Raw genomic sequence first — 17,990 nt, forward strand, 5'->3', positions numbered from 1 at the left:
AAACAACCTATTTCAAAGCAAAGCTACTAAGCAAAAGAGCATGAGGGCAGTCCGAGAATGCTGGTAACCAGTGACCACAAAATCTTCCATCGTGAAAGGTCATACTAAAGTTTATACAAAAGTTAAAGGACATACTAAGGTTACTTTCATTAAAAAAAAAACAATCAAATACACATAAGTTGACCATGAATGTGACATGTGAAAACACTCGTAGTGAATCACTTGCAGTAAAACGTGCTTTTAGCCAGAACTATGGGGAAAATGGGATTTGGAGGCTCTACATGCCCACTGTCTTGGCATGTGCTGAGCATAAATTTAAAAAATGAAAAAAAAAAAAAAGATTTCAAAATTTCAGAATTTTTACCTTTGACTTTCGCTAGTTTTTAGTTAAAATGTTACTACGCATATTGTTTGCCCTTTTTTTTAGCATGGTTTTCTATTGAATTTCTAGTGCACTAATGAGCTCTTCCTCTTCTCATTTCTGTTCTCAGCACACGAGTCTGACTCTGACACCTTTGCCTTTTTCCATGAGGGGGTGCAAGGCTGTTTGGCCGTACGAGACCACGCACTTTACCTCACAACATCCTGCGATGCTGATGCACAGCTCTGGAAGTGGGTCACTCGCAATCGCCTCTTTAACATAGGCTCCTCCCTCTGCCTGGGGATCCGAGTGGGAAATGGGAGTGCACCGAGCGTTTTGCCTCGTCTCAGCGTATACCGATGTGACCGCGAACCTCCTCTGGTCCGGTGGTCATGGAGCTGCAACAAGTTCCTGGATGATCTTAGTACCTACTTGCCAAATCCGAGCCCGCCCAGAGATGACCGTAACGTCTCAGCTGCTCGGGCCTCAGTACCAGGCGGTAGCACACGGTGGAGACTTTATGGTGATAATCAGGACCTTTGTGAGAAAACCTATCGTGGTAAGTTATGCTCGGTTCTTTCTTGTGAATCTTGAGGATATTTTGAAATATTTTTAGTGGGAGCAATAAGGCTGATAAACTGCAATGCCCTCCATAACCTTTGTACAACAAAGCAGATATACTGCTGGATCAGTAATCTGTAAAACTACCTTTGGCTGCATTTTTTGGGATGTGTTTGCACATCTGGAATCTGATATTGTTTCCTATTCTTCTTTCCAAAATTGCTTAAGCTGTGTTATATTTGATGGAGAATGTTGGTGAACAGCAATTTTTGCCACAGATTCTTGGCCAGATTTAGGTCTCAACATTGATTGGACAATTCTAACACATTCTGCTTTTTGGGTTTAAGCCACTTCAGGGTAGATTTGGCAGCATGCAGTAAGACAGACTGCAGACTGGAAAAGTTTTCTTCGAGGTTTACTTTGCAGTTGGCTCCATCCATTTTGTCCTCTACTCTGACCAGCTTCCATGCTCCTGGTGCTGAAAAACATCCCTAAAGGCTGCCACCACCGTGCTTTACACTGTGGATGGTGTTTTAAGGGTATGGAAGTCCTGGGTTGCAGCCACATATAAAGCTTTTTGCCAAAGCTTAGTGGTGCAACAACTGCGACTTAAAGCAAAAAAAGTTTTTCTCAGATTGTGTTAACATAGGTTCATTTATGTGTAACTTAACTTGCATAACTGACACTGTATTGTCTGTAGTTAACTAGATAAGTTCTAGTTAACGGCCAATATACTAGCTTATCAAATCCTCTTCTTCTTCTTCTTCTTCTTCTTCTTCTTCTTCTTTTTTGGGCCTCCCATTAGGGGTCGCCACAGCGGATCATCCGTCTTCACTTGGTTGACATCAAATCATAGTAATTATTCAACAGTAGACAAAATACACAATAACAACGCACAATTTCATTAATGACAGGAATTTAAAAGCAGCCCTATGTGTATCATACCAAGTACATCACTTAATGAACCAGACAATATGTTTTAGCACAAATATATATTGATGTATGTAGAATAATGCAAGGACAGTATTTCTTACTCGCACTTTAGTTTTATAGTTTCCATGCAGGACCAAGAAAAACAAATATGTCTCATCTTGTTAAATGTGACAAGTAAAACATGTCTTGACTTAGAAACTTTATTTGCTGTTAGTGTAAAATTTTCAGAATCTTTTTTCATTATATGATTTTGAGCTCAAGGTTATAAAATAACACAAAAAATACTTCATGAAGCAGAATGTGTTGGGATGGACGCCGTTATAGGCCAGAAGATGATTGATGTCAGAGAGAATGTGAGTGCTGTCCTGATGGAGGTCTGGAGCACATCTGGGACTCTTTAGATCAGGATCTGTTTCATGCTGGCAGATTTGTAGCCAAGGGCAAATCTGAGTGCGCACCAGAGAAGCAGCCTTCTAATAAAACGCATCGTGTTTGTAAACAGTAGAACAGGCTTTGTGTGTGTGTGTGTGTGTGTGTGTGTGTGTGTGTGTGTGTGTGTGTGTGTGTGTGTGTGTGTGAGTGAGTGGGGCAGCTGGTTTGTTTCTTAAAGCTGGGATATTTAGTGTTCAGTGATTAATCAAGACTCTATAAATGTCTGGATGGATCATCTATTGAAATTGCCTGTTTTGCCTCAGGGTGAAAAGGAGCAAACTGATACTGATTTTCTGTAACAGTACTTTTTAATACAATGAAATCTGTTGTTTGTTTTTTTTTGTTACATGACGTACATTTGTATTTTTTTTCATCACTTTTACAGAGTGAAAATATTTCAAAGCATTTAATCCTAGATGACAATTTAAAGGCATTATGTTCATGTTAAAATTTGCCAACTGCATGTCTGAGCCAGTGGAGACAGGTTTCTATTGATGAGTTATTGTTTGAAATACTTCAAGGAAAAGAATGAGATAATGATCTGCAGATTATGCAAATCAGGGCCAAATCAGGACTGTTTTCACAACAAATTGTTTGGAATGTAGTTAATATTTCTGGCAGATTTGATATCATGCACGAAAATGTCATGATGTTAACAAGTAACAGTTTTTCCTAGATCATTCTGAGATTTAAATATCACTTAGTGCAATTTCAGTAATTTTTTTTTTTTACTGTTGTTCCTAACTCGATGTCAGATACGGCCCAGATCACAATAGAGAATATACAAAATATATAAATGCTAATTTAATAGGAAATGGAGTTATTGTTGAGGTGATTTAGTGCACCGAAGTGCACTGTTAAATTGTGTTGACCCTTCATATATGATATTGTTTCATTGCAGCTTGACAGTAGTTTGGCTCCAGGACAAATCATGAGTGTTCATGAAGCTGATAATTTAACATTTTCTCCCATGTCAGAAACTTAACCGGCATTAGCAAAATCACTTTTGGAAAACTGCTATGGTACTCTTTATTTGACAACGGTATTGTAGAAAGCTGGGCAACACCCACATATAAAAGGGAAGATGTATATATATTTTATAATTTATAAAATTAACACACACACACACACACACACACACACACACACACACACACACACTTATTTTTTAATTTGCTTTTAAATTAATAATAATTTCCAGGAAACCTTTTTTTTTGCCAAAGAGCCATTTAAGATTTTTTTTTGAATGCCATTGAAAAAAATATATATATTACTACTATAAAAAAATACAGATTTTTAAATAACAAAATCCTAATTTATGTCTATGTACAACTTAAAAATAAACAAATATGAAGCATTACATGTTGAGCAAGTACACGAATGAAGAACAAAGCACATTTAACAATTCTGTTTAATACATTCTTTTCTTTTTCTCAGAAAAACTATTTAAAACAAACAACTTTTACTATTATAAGTAAAAACATTTTAATAATTTCCCTTAGGTCAAATAACTCATAATAAAGTATGCAGCAAGGCATGTTGAGTAAGTGCATGAGTGAAGAACAAAGCACTGTTTTAATTTTAGCTAATACATGTTTTAAAGATCAATTGGGAAAATAGTATTTTACTATTATTAAGAAAATAACATTTCAATAACAATTTTATTTAGGCCCAAAACCAATTAAAAATAAAGAAATAAAATATGCAGCACGTGTGAAGATTAAAGAACAAAACAAATATTTCCATTGCTTTTCAACTGCCTACAGGCTTTCGTTAAACCTTCATAAAAGAAAACTTTAGTACACATCCGTCACGGAAAAAGCGCATTTCCCTATATTCAGGATTCTGAATATTGCTAATAGCTTTGTCGTCTAGTTAATGAGTGGTGAGGTTCAAAAACGTTTGATCTCTGTCATTGCCAACAAAGAATATATAACAAAGTATTGAGATGAACTTTTTACCAAGTACTTATTTTCCACCATAATTTGCAATTTAAATTCTTTAAAAATCAGACAATGTGATTTTCGGGATTTTTTTTTTCTCATTGTGTCTCTCATAGTTGAAGTGTACCTATGATGAAAATTACAGGCCTCTCTCATCTTTTTAAGTGGGAGAACATGCACAATTGGTGGCTGACTAAATACTTTTTTGCCCCACTGTGTGTGTGTGTGTGTGTGTGTGTGTGTGTGTGTGTGTGTGTGTGTGTGTGTGTGTGTGTGTGTGTGTATATATATATATATATATATATATATATATATATATATATATATATATATATATGTATATATGTATATATATATATATATATATATATATATATATATATATATATATATATATATATATAAAACCGTCACTAGTATTTTATTATTTAATTTTATTTTATTATTTATTAGTGTTATTTTTATAACACTAATTAAATGTTAGTGAAGGGAGACAGTTGGAGAGCCACGTAATTTTTGTCAGACATGAGCCATAGGTTCCCGACCACTGATCTAGATGAACCTATATAATATGTATACATATAGCCCTTGTTATGAAATGGGTTTCTCTTATACTTAAGAAAGTAATCAGGATATAGTTCAGTGTTCCCTGTTTATTCTTTCCATTGTATACATGGGTGTGTGGAACAGCTTCGGTTATTTTAATAGATGTAGCTTTATGCTTCGAGTGCTTTTTGATATTTCATCCGGTACGATTTCATCATAGCCTGGCTATTTCAGAATTACATCTTCCACCGCAGCACTTTGGTCCAAATTACATGCTGTGTAACATATAAAATGGGGAAAAAAATAGCAGAAGTGCCTGAGAGTCTTACTGGGTTGAGAGGCTGAACTCAGGATGACAATGTGATTTAATTGCAGACGATACAAAATTTTGGGGCGGCTGCGCTTCGACGCGTCGTTCTCTCCCGGAAAGTCTCGGATTTCTGTCAATTGGCAAAAAACTCTGAATACTTTGCTCGGTTCTGTCTTGCGATTCCTTCAGTCGTCTGGTTTGTGGCGAGGCATGCGGAATGAACTGGAGTGTTTTCAATTCGATCTAATTCACTGGTTCATTTTGCAAGCATGTGTGTGCCTCTGTCTGTGTGTGAAGGCACTGTGAAATATTTAATGTCTGCCCTTGTTTTTTTAAAGGAATACTCCAACATTTTTCAAGCCTAATGTCTATTTTACACATCTGTAGTATATGTGTGATTCCCACAGACAACAATTCTGATGCTTCAGAATCAGAATTCTCGTTTTTAGAATTGTCTCTGATTTAGTTATCTGAGGAGTTTGCCTATCATCATTCGCTGCCTTTTTAATAAGTATTGTGAACTAATATATTAGGATGTTTCTGTGAACATATTCTTTTGCTTGTTAATTGATTTACCTCCATTTACCTTTTTCAAGCTAATATGGCTTGAAAACTTGGTCATGTGACAGTAATCATGTGACTACTTACCTGTCTATACTGATCATGGGCCAAAAGCATTAATTTTTTGTATTTTCTTTAACTGATATGTATAGAGCAGAGATGCCAAACGAGGGCCTGTGAGCCAAAGTTGCCCCATTGTGACCATATATATACATACACACAGTGGAACCCACTTATCTCGACCTCGCTTTGTCTAAGCATTTTTTATCGGTTATGTCGACTTTTTTATGTCGCCGAACCCTGAAATCTCGGGCACAAGGGGGGGAAAATTTGCCATTTAACGTCGGTTATCTCGATCGGCGCTGTGCAGCCGCAGAAGAACTCGAGAAAGTGGAAGCGCGGTGCTGAACAGCACACGGGAGAAAGTGGGATGAGCAGCAAAAGCATAGAATGAACACCGGCAGGATCGGGGGGGGATCCGCGATGGGCTTTGGGAATAAAAGCGCAGCCGGTGAGAGAGTGCCGGTGGGAAGACACGTACCGGGATACGCATGCGCGATAACAACGACCGCCGTGAACCAACATATACCAACAATAACGGACAGTGAGAGTGTGGAAGTTTAAATAGGAGCTGGTGATGATGATAAACGAGCACCATATGTGCGCGATTAAAGCCGGGAGCTTCAGAGAAAGCGGCCGAGAAAAGGGGGCGTGGCAGGTGGATTCCTGACAGATAAACATGTACTGTATGTATTTTTATAGCACGCCTTCATCAAACAAATCGCGGCAACGCTGTTGTGTAAAAAAAAAACCGCCCAAAACACGTGCATGCACATTCTCATTTATTAACGCACATCATGTACATAAAGAAATTTCAAGCACATTCAATTATTGCCGCCATATTGATTTTTGATTTTTTATCTCGATCATCGGTTATCTCGATGCTTTTTGGCGTCCCCCTAGGACATCGACATAACCGGGTTCCACATAACCGGGTTCCACTGTATATATATATATATATATATATATATATATATATATATATATATATATATATATATATATATATATATATATACAGTACAGACCAAAAGTTTGGACACACCTTCTCATTCAAAGAGTTTTCTTTATTTTCATGACTATGAAAATTGTAGATTCACACTGAAGGCATCAAAACTATGAATTAACACATGTGGAATTATATATGGAATATATACATAACAAAAAAGTGTGAAACAGCTGAAAAATGTCATATTCTAGGTTCTTCAAAGTAGCCACCTTTTGCTTTGATTACTGCTTTGCACACTCTTGGCATTCTCTTGATGAGCTTCAAGAGGTAGTCACCTGAAATGGTCTTCCAACAGTCTTGAAGGAGTTCCCCGAGAGATGCTTGGCACTTGTTGGCCCTTTTGCCTTCACTCTGCGGTCCAGCTCACCCCTAAACCATCTCGATTGGGTTCAGGTCCGGTGACTGTGGAGGCCAGGTCATCTGGCGCAGCACCCCATCACTCTCCTTCTTGGTCAAATAGCCCTTGATGCCTTCAGTGTGACTCTACAATTTTTATAGTCATGAAAATAAAGAAAACTCTTTGAATGAGAAGGTGTGTCCAAACTTTTGGTCTGTACTGTATATATGACAATAGGAACAATAAGGAAAAAATTGCCATTTGGAAGTTTAAAAAAAAATAAGGATTAGCTATATATCTCTTATTAGAAGTCACTCATTAGTTTTACAAGTCATTAAACTTATTGTACAATAAATTGTACTAGAAGTTTCACTAAACTATATCTTTTAAAATAAATCTGCATTAGTTAAGCAAATTAAAGCGTAATCATGGTGACTTTCATGCTAATATAATGTTCGGCAACATTTATTTTTGGCCCATGGCCCTCAAGCAAGTTTGATTTGCGCTTCATAGGAAAAAGTTTGGGGATATTAGGGCTTTTATAAAGGCTTTTTACATTTATTCCCTCCTGAGTGCCTCATATTTCTTGAACAATCCTCAAGTTGGACCTGAATAGTACCAGAGGGACATTATTTTCTGTTCTTGAGATATATAAGATATATATTTCTTGTCAAATATTTAATGAATTTGTCAATTCAACCTGCTAAACTGCTTTTTTTGACATGTATCTAGTCTAATTGTGTTTTTTTTTTTTATTGTTGATTAAAACCACAAAAAAACCCTTTAGGGCAACATCAGAAGAATTCCTTGGTTTTATTGCAAAGTTTGTTAAACCAAGAAAATGTAACATGAAATGTATCACAAATGTTATAAAAGATTTGCTTAAATTTTTTTAGGGAGAAAAAGGTTAAGATCTTATGCTAGATACCAACAAAACCAAATGGATTCCAGTAAACTATCTGACACTGTTTCCATTCAAAGTCAAAATTCTTGCAATATTTGTATTCTTTTCCAATTCCTACAGTTGTCTGGAAAATATCTCAGGAATACATAATATGAAGATGGTGGTACCCCAATAAGAAAAAAATTATTTGTATTCTCAGGAAAAAGAGGCCTCTCTACTTATCTGTCAATCATGCTACAGAAATTTGTAATCTATACAATACAAGGATCATAACCAATATATCTTTTTGAAGACATGGCATCAGAGGAAATCCTAAATAAAGCAGTTGGATGTATGTAAACTTGTTATTTATTTATTTTTATTTAAGAATTTAACTAGCCTGACTACACAATTAATAGTAAAATGGTACAATGTACAAATCGATTTAAAAGGATGTTTAGTGTAATCTAGTGTTGGATGAGAGTTGAGACCAACTTGGGAAATTGATGTGACACTATTTAGGACATGTACATGTACACAAGAGTATTTCTTAGAAAGGGCAAAAAAGGCAAAAATTCCTTTGCAATATAAATACAATACATTCTCTCCAGGTGTATTCTGTAACTATTGTATAAACTGGAATTGTGTAATGATTTCCAATTGCTGCTGTTGCAGCAAATGTTGTCATGTATTGAGCCAGTCCTGGATGAAACGAAAGATTACAGTCCAAACATTGAGTAACCCTATATTTTCTTTTGTAATTATTCTTTTTTCTTTTCTTCACAGAAATTTATACTATACAGGGAAACTCTCATGGACACCCATGTTATCTGCCTTTCCTATATGACGGCCAGTGGTTCCACAGTTGCACCAGTGTGGGGAGAGAGGACGGCCATCTTTGGTGTGCCACTACGCATGACTATGGCAAAGATGAACGCTGGGGATTCTGCCCTGTAAAGAGTGAGTGCTCTCTGCTGATGCTATTCATTCTGAAATAATATTACACAGTTGTTCAGAGATTTTCACTTTACTTTGACCTTACTTTGACATGCTCCAAACAAATAATCTTTATTTTTATACTGCATTAAAATCAAATGCCATTTATATAAAATGCCCGACTACTGTAGAAAAGTTGTGTATTGCTCTGCAATGACTGTAATTGTAATTACTGGATTTTTCTTCCAGTATTAACACAAGAATCTTTGTTACACACAACATTAAAACATGTACAAAACTTCTGTGATTTGGCAATTGTTTTTTGTCTTTCATTTTAAGCATCCCTTCTGGTTATAAAACACCAAACACTGAGCTAAAACAAACACAGACAAAACTGTGTATAATTCTTCCTGTTTAACACCTCGACTGTTTCCATTTTCATGGCTCAGACATACCAAATCTTACCAACTGGCATGCTAGTAGTTTTTAGCTCAGTGAGGACATACCTGCTTTGTTTCTTTTTTTCTCCAGGTGCAGACTGTGAGACATTTTGGGACACAGACTCTCTGATGGATAACTGCTACCAGTTTAATTTCCAGGCCACTCTGTCATGGGAGGAAGCTCACACCAGCTGCAAACAGCAGGGGGCAGAACTGCTGAGTATCACCAAGGTGGAGGAACAGAGCTACATCAATGGTGAGAGAGTTTGGGGGATATGATAATAATAATAATAATAATGAAGACATCATTTAACTTCAGAAACTCTAGGAACATTTTCATTTCTTCTGTAGAAAAAAGGGCTGATTTTTGGCTCTGGTTGAGCATATTGACAAAGAAAAAATTACTTTTGTGTTCCCACTATGTCAAAATATTTGCTTCATCTGTTTCGAGTCCATTGTCCTATGCAGAATTGGTAGTGTGAACCATCACTATCAAATAAAACATAACTATGACTAGCCATACACTCAATTAATGATCAAGTATTAAATGGTTGACATTAGGTGCGTGTGTGGACCTTTGTAAGCAAAAAACCTGAAAGAAATTGGACCTTTAGTTGAATAGCCCTCCCCTAAATGTTTACTTCCTTATTAGTCTCTGAACATTGGTGGAAATATGGCTTATTAACACTGTATATATACGAGGTGGTATCAAAAAGTTTCAAGACTATTTCTGTTTACAATAAAGTACTTTATTTATCTACATTTACACACTATCAACTTCAAAATAGTTCCATTGCACAGCAGTACAGCATTCCCATCGTTCCTGCCACTTCTGGAATGTGTCCTGGAAATCTTCTTTTCTAAACTTGCCAAGCATCTTCTGCTATTCGTGCACTGGTGTCAAAACGGGAAACTTTGAACAGAATGTTCATCTTCCGGAAGAGGGCGAAGTTAACAGGAGCCAAATCTAGCAAGTATGGTGGATGCGGAAGTAAGATCATGTTGTTTCTGGCGAGAAACTCACATGTGAGGAGAGCTCAGTGCTAGGGTGCGCACGTGGTCAGAATAGCAGACGTGGTAACGCACCAGTTGCACAGCTCCTGATGTACACAAGACGATGTCTTTTTGGAACACTGACTTATGACGGTTGGTGCTCCCTGTGACTGTGTGTGCAGCCTTGTGCTGCCATCTGTTGGCGGGTTACAAAATGAGTCTCGAAACTTTATGATACCGCCTAGTACTATACGCAAAAGTAGTGTGTACAAAAGCAAGTCATTTGTTTAAGAATACCTGTTTGCATTAAATATATATATTGTGTTTCTGTATGTGTTTGATATATTTCTGCAGGATTCCTAACTGGTTACAGCTCCACTCTGTGGATGGGTATGAATGACTTGGACCTTAACGGAGGATGGCAGTGGTCTGATTCGGCCCCTCTTAAATACCTCAACTGGGAGACAGGTGAGCGGAATACCGCCCATTAGAACAAGCTTATAAATCTTAATGCATCTTAATATCTCTAGAATGGAACAATGGCACGATTTATTTACTATTTACTGGGAATTTTAAAAGCCACTGCTGACTCACTGTGATTTCAAATGATCGGTGTGAATCTCTCCCTTTTTATTTGCCGTCTGAGAGACTGCAGGTAATAGTCTGGATCTGGCAAAACTGATTTGAACAATGCGTGTGTGTTTATGTTGTAGACCAGCCAAACCACGAGAGCGATCAGAACTGCGGTGTGATCCGCACAGAGAGCTCAGGGCGCTGGCAGAACAGAGACTGCTCCATGGCGCTGCCTTACATCTGCAAGAAACGGCCCAATGCCACCCTTGACCCTTTTAGCACAGGTTTGTGTTTCTACAATTTTTTTTCCTCCCTCATTTAGCTAATGGCTGAATTTTAGAGGCTACACTTTTCTATCAAAGAACAATTAGCAACTAGCAAGAGCGAAGGTTGTCATGTGCATGCTCTGAGGCACGACTCATGCAATGTCAGGGGTGGCACACATCCAGTATGAGGAATTTTTTTTCACTTTTGCATCCGTTAGTTTTAGTCATCCATGATTGGTAAATGTGTGTGTGATTTATAAGTGTTCCTCTGCATTCATGGTGATCTCTATTTTCACTTGTTTGTATGTTTTTAGACTCGTGGACAGACGACGGACGCTACCAGTGTGACGTCGGCTGGCAAAATTTCCAGGCGGGCTGCTACAGACTGAACTCGGACAAGCTGGATTGGAATCATGCTCAGAAATCCTGCCAGAAGATGGACGCTCATTTAGTCAGCATCCACACACTCCCTGAGCTGGAGTTTATTAATATGTACATGAAAAGAGGTGCATGAACATACACACATGCTAATACAATGATTTTCAAATGATTCAGTTGTATTTACCACTCGATTGTTCCTTGGTTTTTCAGATGTAGAAGAGCTGTGGATCGGATTGCATGATATCGCCATGCAGATGAATTTCGAGTGGTCAGACCGCACGCCCGTTATCTTTACATTCTGGCACCCGTTCGAGCCCAACAACTTTCTAAATACACAGGAGGACTGTGTCATCATGTGGGGTCCTGTAAGTGTCAGTAAGAAATGTTATTAAAATGTGTCAATAAGCACTGACAAAAAAAAAAACTCGTGCAAATGTGCTAAAACTGTTACATTTATAGGTTTTGTAACAAACAGTCTTTTCATAGCTGTTCTTTAAGAGTTTCTCATTCTGACCAGCAATTACAGTCTAGCACATTATGTTGTAAAATCCTTTGAATAATTTATACCCCCATGTTTTAACAATGCTGTCTGAAAACAACCAGAAAATTGGATTTTTCTTTTAGATGACTCTATCACTGAAAAAGTCTCAGATGCTTTCAACAGAAATGTGTTCAACATACTTTCTTTTTAATTATTTTTAATATATATTAACAACTTCTGCATTCTAATTACGTCTTTTTTTCTATACATCATTTCCAATGTATCCAATGTTCGTGTATATAGTTCACACAAACACCTAAAATGTAATTAAGAACAGCAAACTCAGGTTGAATAGGGCCTACTTTTTAATCAATACATTAATCATGGCATAGACTTCACAGGATTTTGAAAACATTCCTTTGAGATGTTGACATAATTACATCACGCATCATGTAGAACGCTGATCTCATTTTAATGGTTGACTTAACTTTTGGACTGAAAGAAGTGGAAGCCAGTGATGTCTCAAAATTTGATGTATTTCACATTCTGAGATGCTTTTCTGCACACAACAGATGTTCAGAGTGGTTATCTGAGATACTGTAGCTTTTCTGTCAGTTCGAAACATTCCCCTTTGTCCGTTCTTATAAAAAAGACATTTCTGTACAGAAAACTGCTTACTAGAAGCTTTTTTTTATGTTGCTGAGTAAACTGTACAGACTCTTATATGTGAAAATCCCAGGAGATCAGCAGTTATTGGAATACTCAAACCAGCCCATTTGGCACCAACAATCACGTTCCGATCCCCCCCCCCCCCCTTGCCCTATTCTTATTTGCACATTACCAGAAGCTGCTGGCCGGTATATGCATGAATGTGAATTGCATGAATTAATAAGTATAAGTGTATAAATATAAATAAGTATAATAAATTAAGTGTCTGTAGACAAATACTACAAATGCTTTAGAAAAAGATTATGTATTGAAGTATTCCTATAGAGGGTCTTGTTTTTTAGTCATTTGAGTGGCTCATTGCTCATCAGCAGCTCATTGAAGGCAGCTGGATGCAATACTGTGCCAAATTGCGCAATAGATGACTCTGTTAGAGTCTTTAGTCGGTAGTTCAAAGGTCAAATGATACTTCTGGGGTGCCAAATGTCTGTTTGGCTAAAAAAACATGATGAAACATTGTAAAACTGTAATAAGGGTTTTGAAGTGCAGTTCGAACTCTACAGGCGTGTTTGGTGAATCTTGGAGATGCTACGTGGCATAGAGTTGTGCACTGTAAATACTGCAGGAATCTGACAATGTATAAACCATAAACAGAGGTTTAAAATTGTTACTGCCCTGTGTAACTGCTTTGTTGTGTGTGTGTGTGTGTGTGTGTGTGTGTGTGTGTGTGTGTGTGTGTGTGTGTGTGTGTGTGTGTGTGTGTGTGTGTGTGTGTGTGTGTGTGTGTGTGTGTGTGTGTGTGTAGGAAGGCCGCTGGAATGATAGCCCCTGCAATACCACTTTACCTTCCATCTGTAAAAAAGCAGCAAAGAAGACAGATGGACCTATTCAAGACCATGGATGCAGACAGGTACTGCAAAATTCTTTATCTTTCATCAGTCTTTTTAATGTATCAATTTTTTTTTCTTGCTGTGGCTGTAATAGTGTAGCTTTTCTATTTTCCTATTTCTTTTTCTTTCTTTCTCACTCACTCCCTCTTTTTGCTGAAATAAAGGATCTTTTCATAGCTTCTGCTGTGTCATACTGCTGAAACTCCAGATGTAGTCAGTCAGCAAAAATGTGGCAAATACATATTGTAAATATTGTAGTCGGTCTCACACACACACACACACACACACACACACACACACACACACACACACACACACACACACACACACACACACACACACACACACACACTACATCCAGCCTCTTAACCCACAACCACATGCCTTGGTGTGGAGGTCAGACAAACCACACACACACACACACACACACACACACACACACACACACACACACACACACACACACACACACACACACAAGCTTGAAGTTTTTTCATACATCTGCTAAACCTATTTCTTTCTCTGACTTCATTTCTCTCTATTTCTCTTTCATATCCTTTTTTTTTTCTGTCCAGTCAACCCTCCTACTATCACGCTTCCCTTAATTCCAACTTCATTTCAATTATCATCATCTTGAAAAATATGATCTCATATTCTTATATAATAGTTTAATGCTATAATTTTATAGGCTAAAACATTCTCTTCGTATGAGCGTCTCAGTTTCCTGCTCCCGCATGGATTTTGCTGAACTGCAATATGAACTTAAATCAAAAGAGCTCCGGTCAGTAGTTCAACGGTCAGAGGCTTCTTCTAGGCTACTAGTCCAATCTTCAAACATGATGCAACGGTGTGTTATGTGTTATGACTCCGAGGCAGGGATAATACCATTGCCATTTAAAATATTAAAAAAAGTATGTTATATGCATAAAAGAATGAAACCAATTTATGGAAATAAGTAGAAAATCAAGACGGCTCTAATTTAAATTAAACATGAATGACATGATTTACAATGCTTTTGCAACTGCACATGACATAAAATATGAAGTACTGTCGGCCAAATTCAAACGAAAAATGGCAAGACATTGCGGCATTACAAATTCGAATGCACTTCCCGCATTTTAAATGGAGCCGTTGAGTCATAAGGCACAAGTCCAAGTCATGAGTGTTAAAGTCAAGGGCATTAAAATGTGTAACTCGGGCTCGCCTTCTATCCAAGTCACTTGACTCAAGTTCGCAATTACTGTCAGCTGTGCGTTTACTAATTTTGTGTTTGTTTTTCTACTTATTTGATTTAGTTTTGTAATCATGCTTTGTGAGATCATCTGCATTGGAAGTTATTCAGGGTTATGAATATACATCCTGTCCCTGATGTAATGTATGGCAGGCAGCTGGAGGTAATTGTCTTTGTTGAAACTTCTGTCTCTCTGTTTCCTTTCCTGCTTTATTTTTTTTAACTTTTCTACAGGGATGGAAATGGCACAGTCCTGCCTGTTTCTGGGTTGGAGAGGAGTCTGTAACTTTCAATAGTGCTAGAAGAGTGTGTGCTAACTACAATGCCACATTAGCCGTCATCAACAACAGGTAAAGCTATACCCTATATCAGTACCTGACTTTAACACCCCTATGCTTGAATGAGCACAAAACTCCACAAGCACACTCCAAAATCAAGCAGGAACATCTTCCCTGAAGAGTGGAGATTGACATAACAGCAAATGGGGACTAAATGTGGAATGGAATGTTCAAAAAGCACATATGAATATGAGTATGAATAATGTTCAGATGTCCACAAACGTTTGTCCATAAAGTGTATGTATGTATACACTTTCTCTCTTTCAACATTTTCTCACATGCAAAGTGAGATCCCAGTCTTTATATACACCTTTAGTAGCATATTTATGTGTATATGTTTACTTTTTTAACCCACATTGAATTAATATTTGATGCATTTGCAGTATTGAGAGGCCACTAAATAATATGTGCATGTTTGGCTGAAGGTTCGAGCAAGCGTTTGTGAATAGCTTGGTGTTTGGCCGTTCAGACGATTATTTCTGGCTGGGGCTGCATAATGAGAACAGCACTGGCCCTTTCCGCTGGATCACTGGAGTACAACTGACCTACACCAACTGGAACAGAGACCAGCCAGGTATGCGCACACACACACACACACACACACACACCCACACACACACACACTCATGGCGACTAAACCTTTCCATTTCCACACCACTTTGCATGTCCAACAAATATTTCTGTCCAGTTAAATAAATCATACTGACATTGTGTCACTTTTCATGCTTCAGAAAATTTGGCCAGACTTACCAGTTATATAATATTTAGATTGGTTAGTGATGTTTATTACCCATATTTATTCATTTATGACGTTCGACAGTAAACTCCCATGTGAATTTTTGCATTTTTTACTATTTAAATTATGATCTGCTTATCAATTATATGAATTTCATTGTTTTTCTGTACTAAGGAACGAGAAAAAAATGTGTTTACTGGGAACTCAAGGTCAGTTTTAGTGCAGTTATTAATATAACTTCCTTCAATTTAAAACTACAAGCCCTACAATCATGAATCTTTTTTTAATAAGATAGGAATAAAAAGAAATTCCTACAAAGCTGCTCATGTGTAGTTTTATCCAGTTTCCAACACTGGATGAAAACAGTGAAATCTTTTTTCCAGGTTATATTGAATCCAGGTAGACGCAGAAGCACTTGTTTGTTTACTGAGAAATTCTTTCCTCAGAAATGTTCCATCCCTGAAGGGAGGAATTATACAAAATTTACAAATATATCTGAATAAATAATTAGTTAAAATATATATTAATAAATTATGACTTCATATAATAATGTGTCAAAATTGTGCACCCATGATGTAAGAGATTATGGTAAACTGGTGTAATGTGGCGTAATGTTTTTGTAAAATATCCTGATGACTTGTCCATCCTTCTCATGGTCCTTGTGGTATTTATTTTCCATCTTTTTAGCCCTTCTTAAAGGTGGATGCGTAGCCATGGCAACGGGCCATGCTACGGGCCTGTGGGAGGTGAAGGACTGTGCAAGTGCGCGCTCAAAGTACATTTGCAGGCAGGACAAGGGCTCTTCATATTCTCCAATCCCCCCTAAACCCCAGCCCACACCCCCTCTTACAGGGTCCTGCCCCCCTGAGTGGAAGAGCTCTAACAATTTGCATCACTGCTATAAGGTGGGTTTTGGTTTGTGGATGTGTATGAGTATACACTTTCTGTCTCTTTAAATAGGAACATGCTCACAGCGATCACATTTTTTCCATTCTTACATCTGATGTGAACATTACCTGAAGCTCTCGGCCTTGATCTGAATGATTATTTGCGTGGTGCTGCTGCCGCATGATTGGATGATTGGATAACTGCATCCAATCATCCCAATCATGAGCCGGTGTACAGGTGTTCCTCTTAAAAAGGACTAATTTTAGGAACCTTTATGGATTTGTGACTTGAACTTTGTATGTGTGCTGAAACACATAGGTCTTTCATGCCGGTGACCTAGAGAAGAAGCTCACGTGGATCCAGGCTCATATGTTTTGTCGGAAACATGGTGCTGAGCTGGTTAGCTTTGGCACCCCAGATGAGGAAAACTTTCTGTTTCAGGTCCTCCATGAGACCTTCGGGTGAGTATTTTCATTTTTGTGCATGTCTGGTGCTGGATGAGATACCGATTATAGAAATGCATAGCTGTGACTGTCTTGGTTTGGTTGTATGCACAGAGAGGAGGAGGATCATGAGCAACACTGGATCTGGATAGGTATATCTCGCCGAATCAGTGACAGCTGGACATGGAGTGATGGAACAGCTGTAAGTAAGACACATGCTGTATGCTTTCAGTTTCTATTCTTCATATAGAAATGTAACATTAGTAGAAAACATTATATCACCCACTATCATCCATCATCATATAAGCATTATACAAGCATTCACACATGGAAAACCCAAACAGAAAAAGCTAGTATTAGGATTTATTAAAAAAGGATCCATCTTTTTTTCTCTGTCATATGTGCCTATCAGGTGTCGTATCAGAACTTTGGTAGGGGTCCATACAGCTCAGCTCTGTGTGGAGCAGCTAATGTGGCAGACGTGAACTGGGTAAAGGCTGACTGTAATTCTGAATTAGACTGGATCTGCAAAATACCAAAAGGTACTGTTTTTATTAATCACTCTCTATCTCTCACACACCTCCCAAATGTGTCTAATAGTTTGCTTTTGTTTATACAGGGAATGTTGAGGTAGAGCCTGAGCCAACCGAAGGTCTGTATGTATTTATTCTGTGTATGCTACTGAATGCTTGTGTGTATGTCTCTGGAATTGATACACAGCTTGTGATAGAATATTGAGTAAAAAAGAATCGGTTCCCATGCAAATTGATTAGGTTTATGTGTAAAAGTGTT

The 17,990-nt window shown here is 37.7% G+C and overlaps 1 protein-coding gene across 1 annotated transcript in view; it reads left to right on the top strand.

The window, feature by feature from the left end:
- The window catches only part of mrc2 (mannose receptor, C-type 2), a 42,984-nt gene that overhangs the window by 12,217 nt on the left and 12,777 nt on the right, over positions 1-17,990 (top strand). Inside the window, exons 2-16 of the mRNA XM_083567302.1 lie at positions 492-920; positions 8,723-8,896; positions 9,404-9,568; positions 10,660-10,773; positions 11,019-11,162; positions 11,459-11,650; positions 11,736-11,890; positions 13,478-13,582; positions 15,028-15,143; positions 15,557-15,705; positions 16,555-16,772; positions 17,074-17,216; positions 17,313-17,400; positions 17,611-17,740; positions 17,818-17,850. Of these exons, the coding sequence (XP_083423428.1) occupies positions 492-920; positions 8,723-8,896; positions 9,404-9,568; positions 10,660-10,773; positions 11,019-11,162; positions 11,459-11,650; positions 11,736-11,890; positions 13,478-13,582; positions 15,028-15,143; positions 15,557-15,705; positions 16,555-16,772; positions 17,074-17,216; positions 17,313-17,400; positions 17,611-17,740; positions 17,818-17,850 (2,355 nt within the window). The remainder of the gene's footprint in view (positions 1-491; positions 921-8,722; positions 8,897-9,403; positions 9,569-10,659; positions 10,774-11,018; positions 11,163-11,458; positions 11,651-11,735; positions 11,891-13,477; positions 13,583-15,027; positions 15,144-15,556; positions 15,706-16,554; positions 16,773-17,073; positions 17,217-17,312; positions 17,401-17,610; positions 17,741-17,817; positions 17,851-17,990) is intronic.

Source organism: Silurus aristotelis, assembly GCF_946808225.1.
Source record: "Silurus aristotelis genome assembly, chromosome: 17".
Lineage (NCBI taxonomy): Eukaryota > Metazoa > Chordata > Actinopteri > Siluriformes > Siluridae > Silurus > Silurus aristotelis.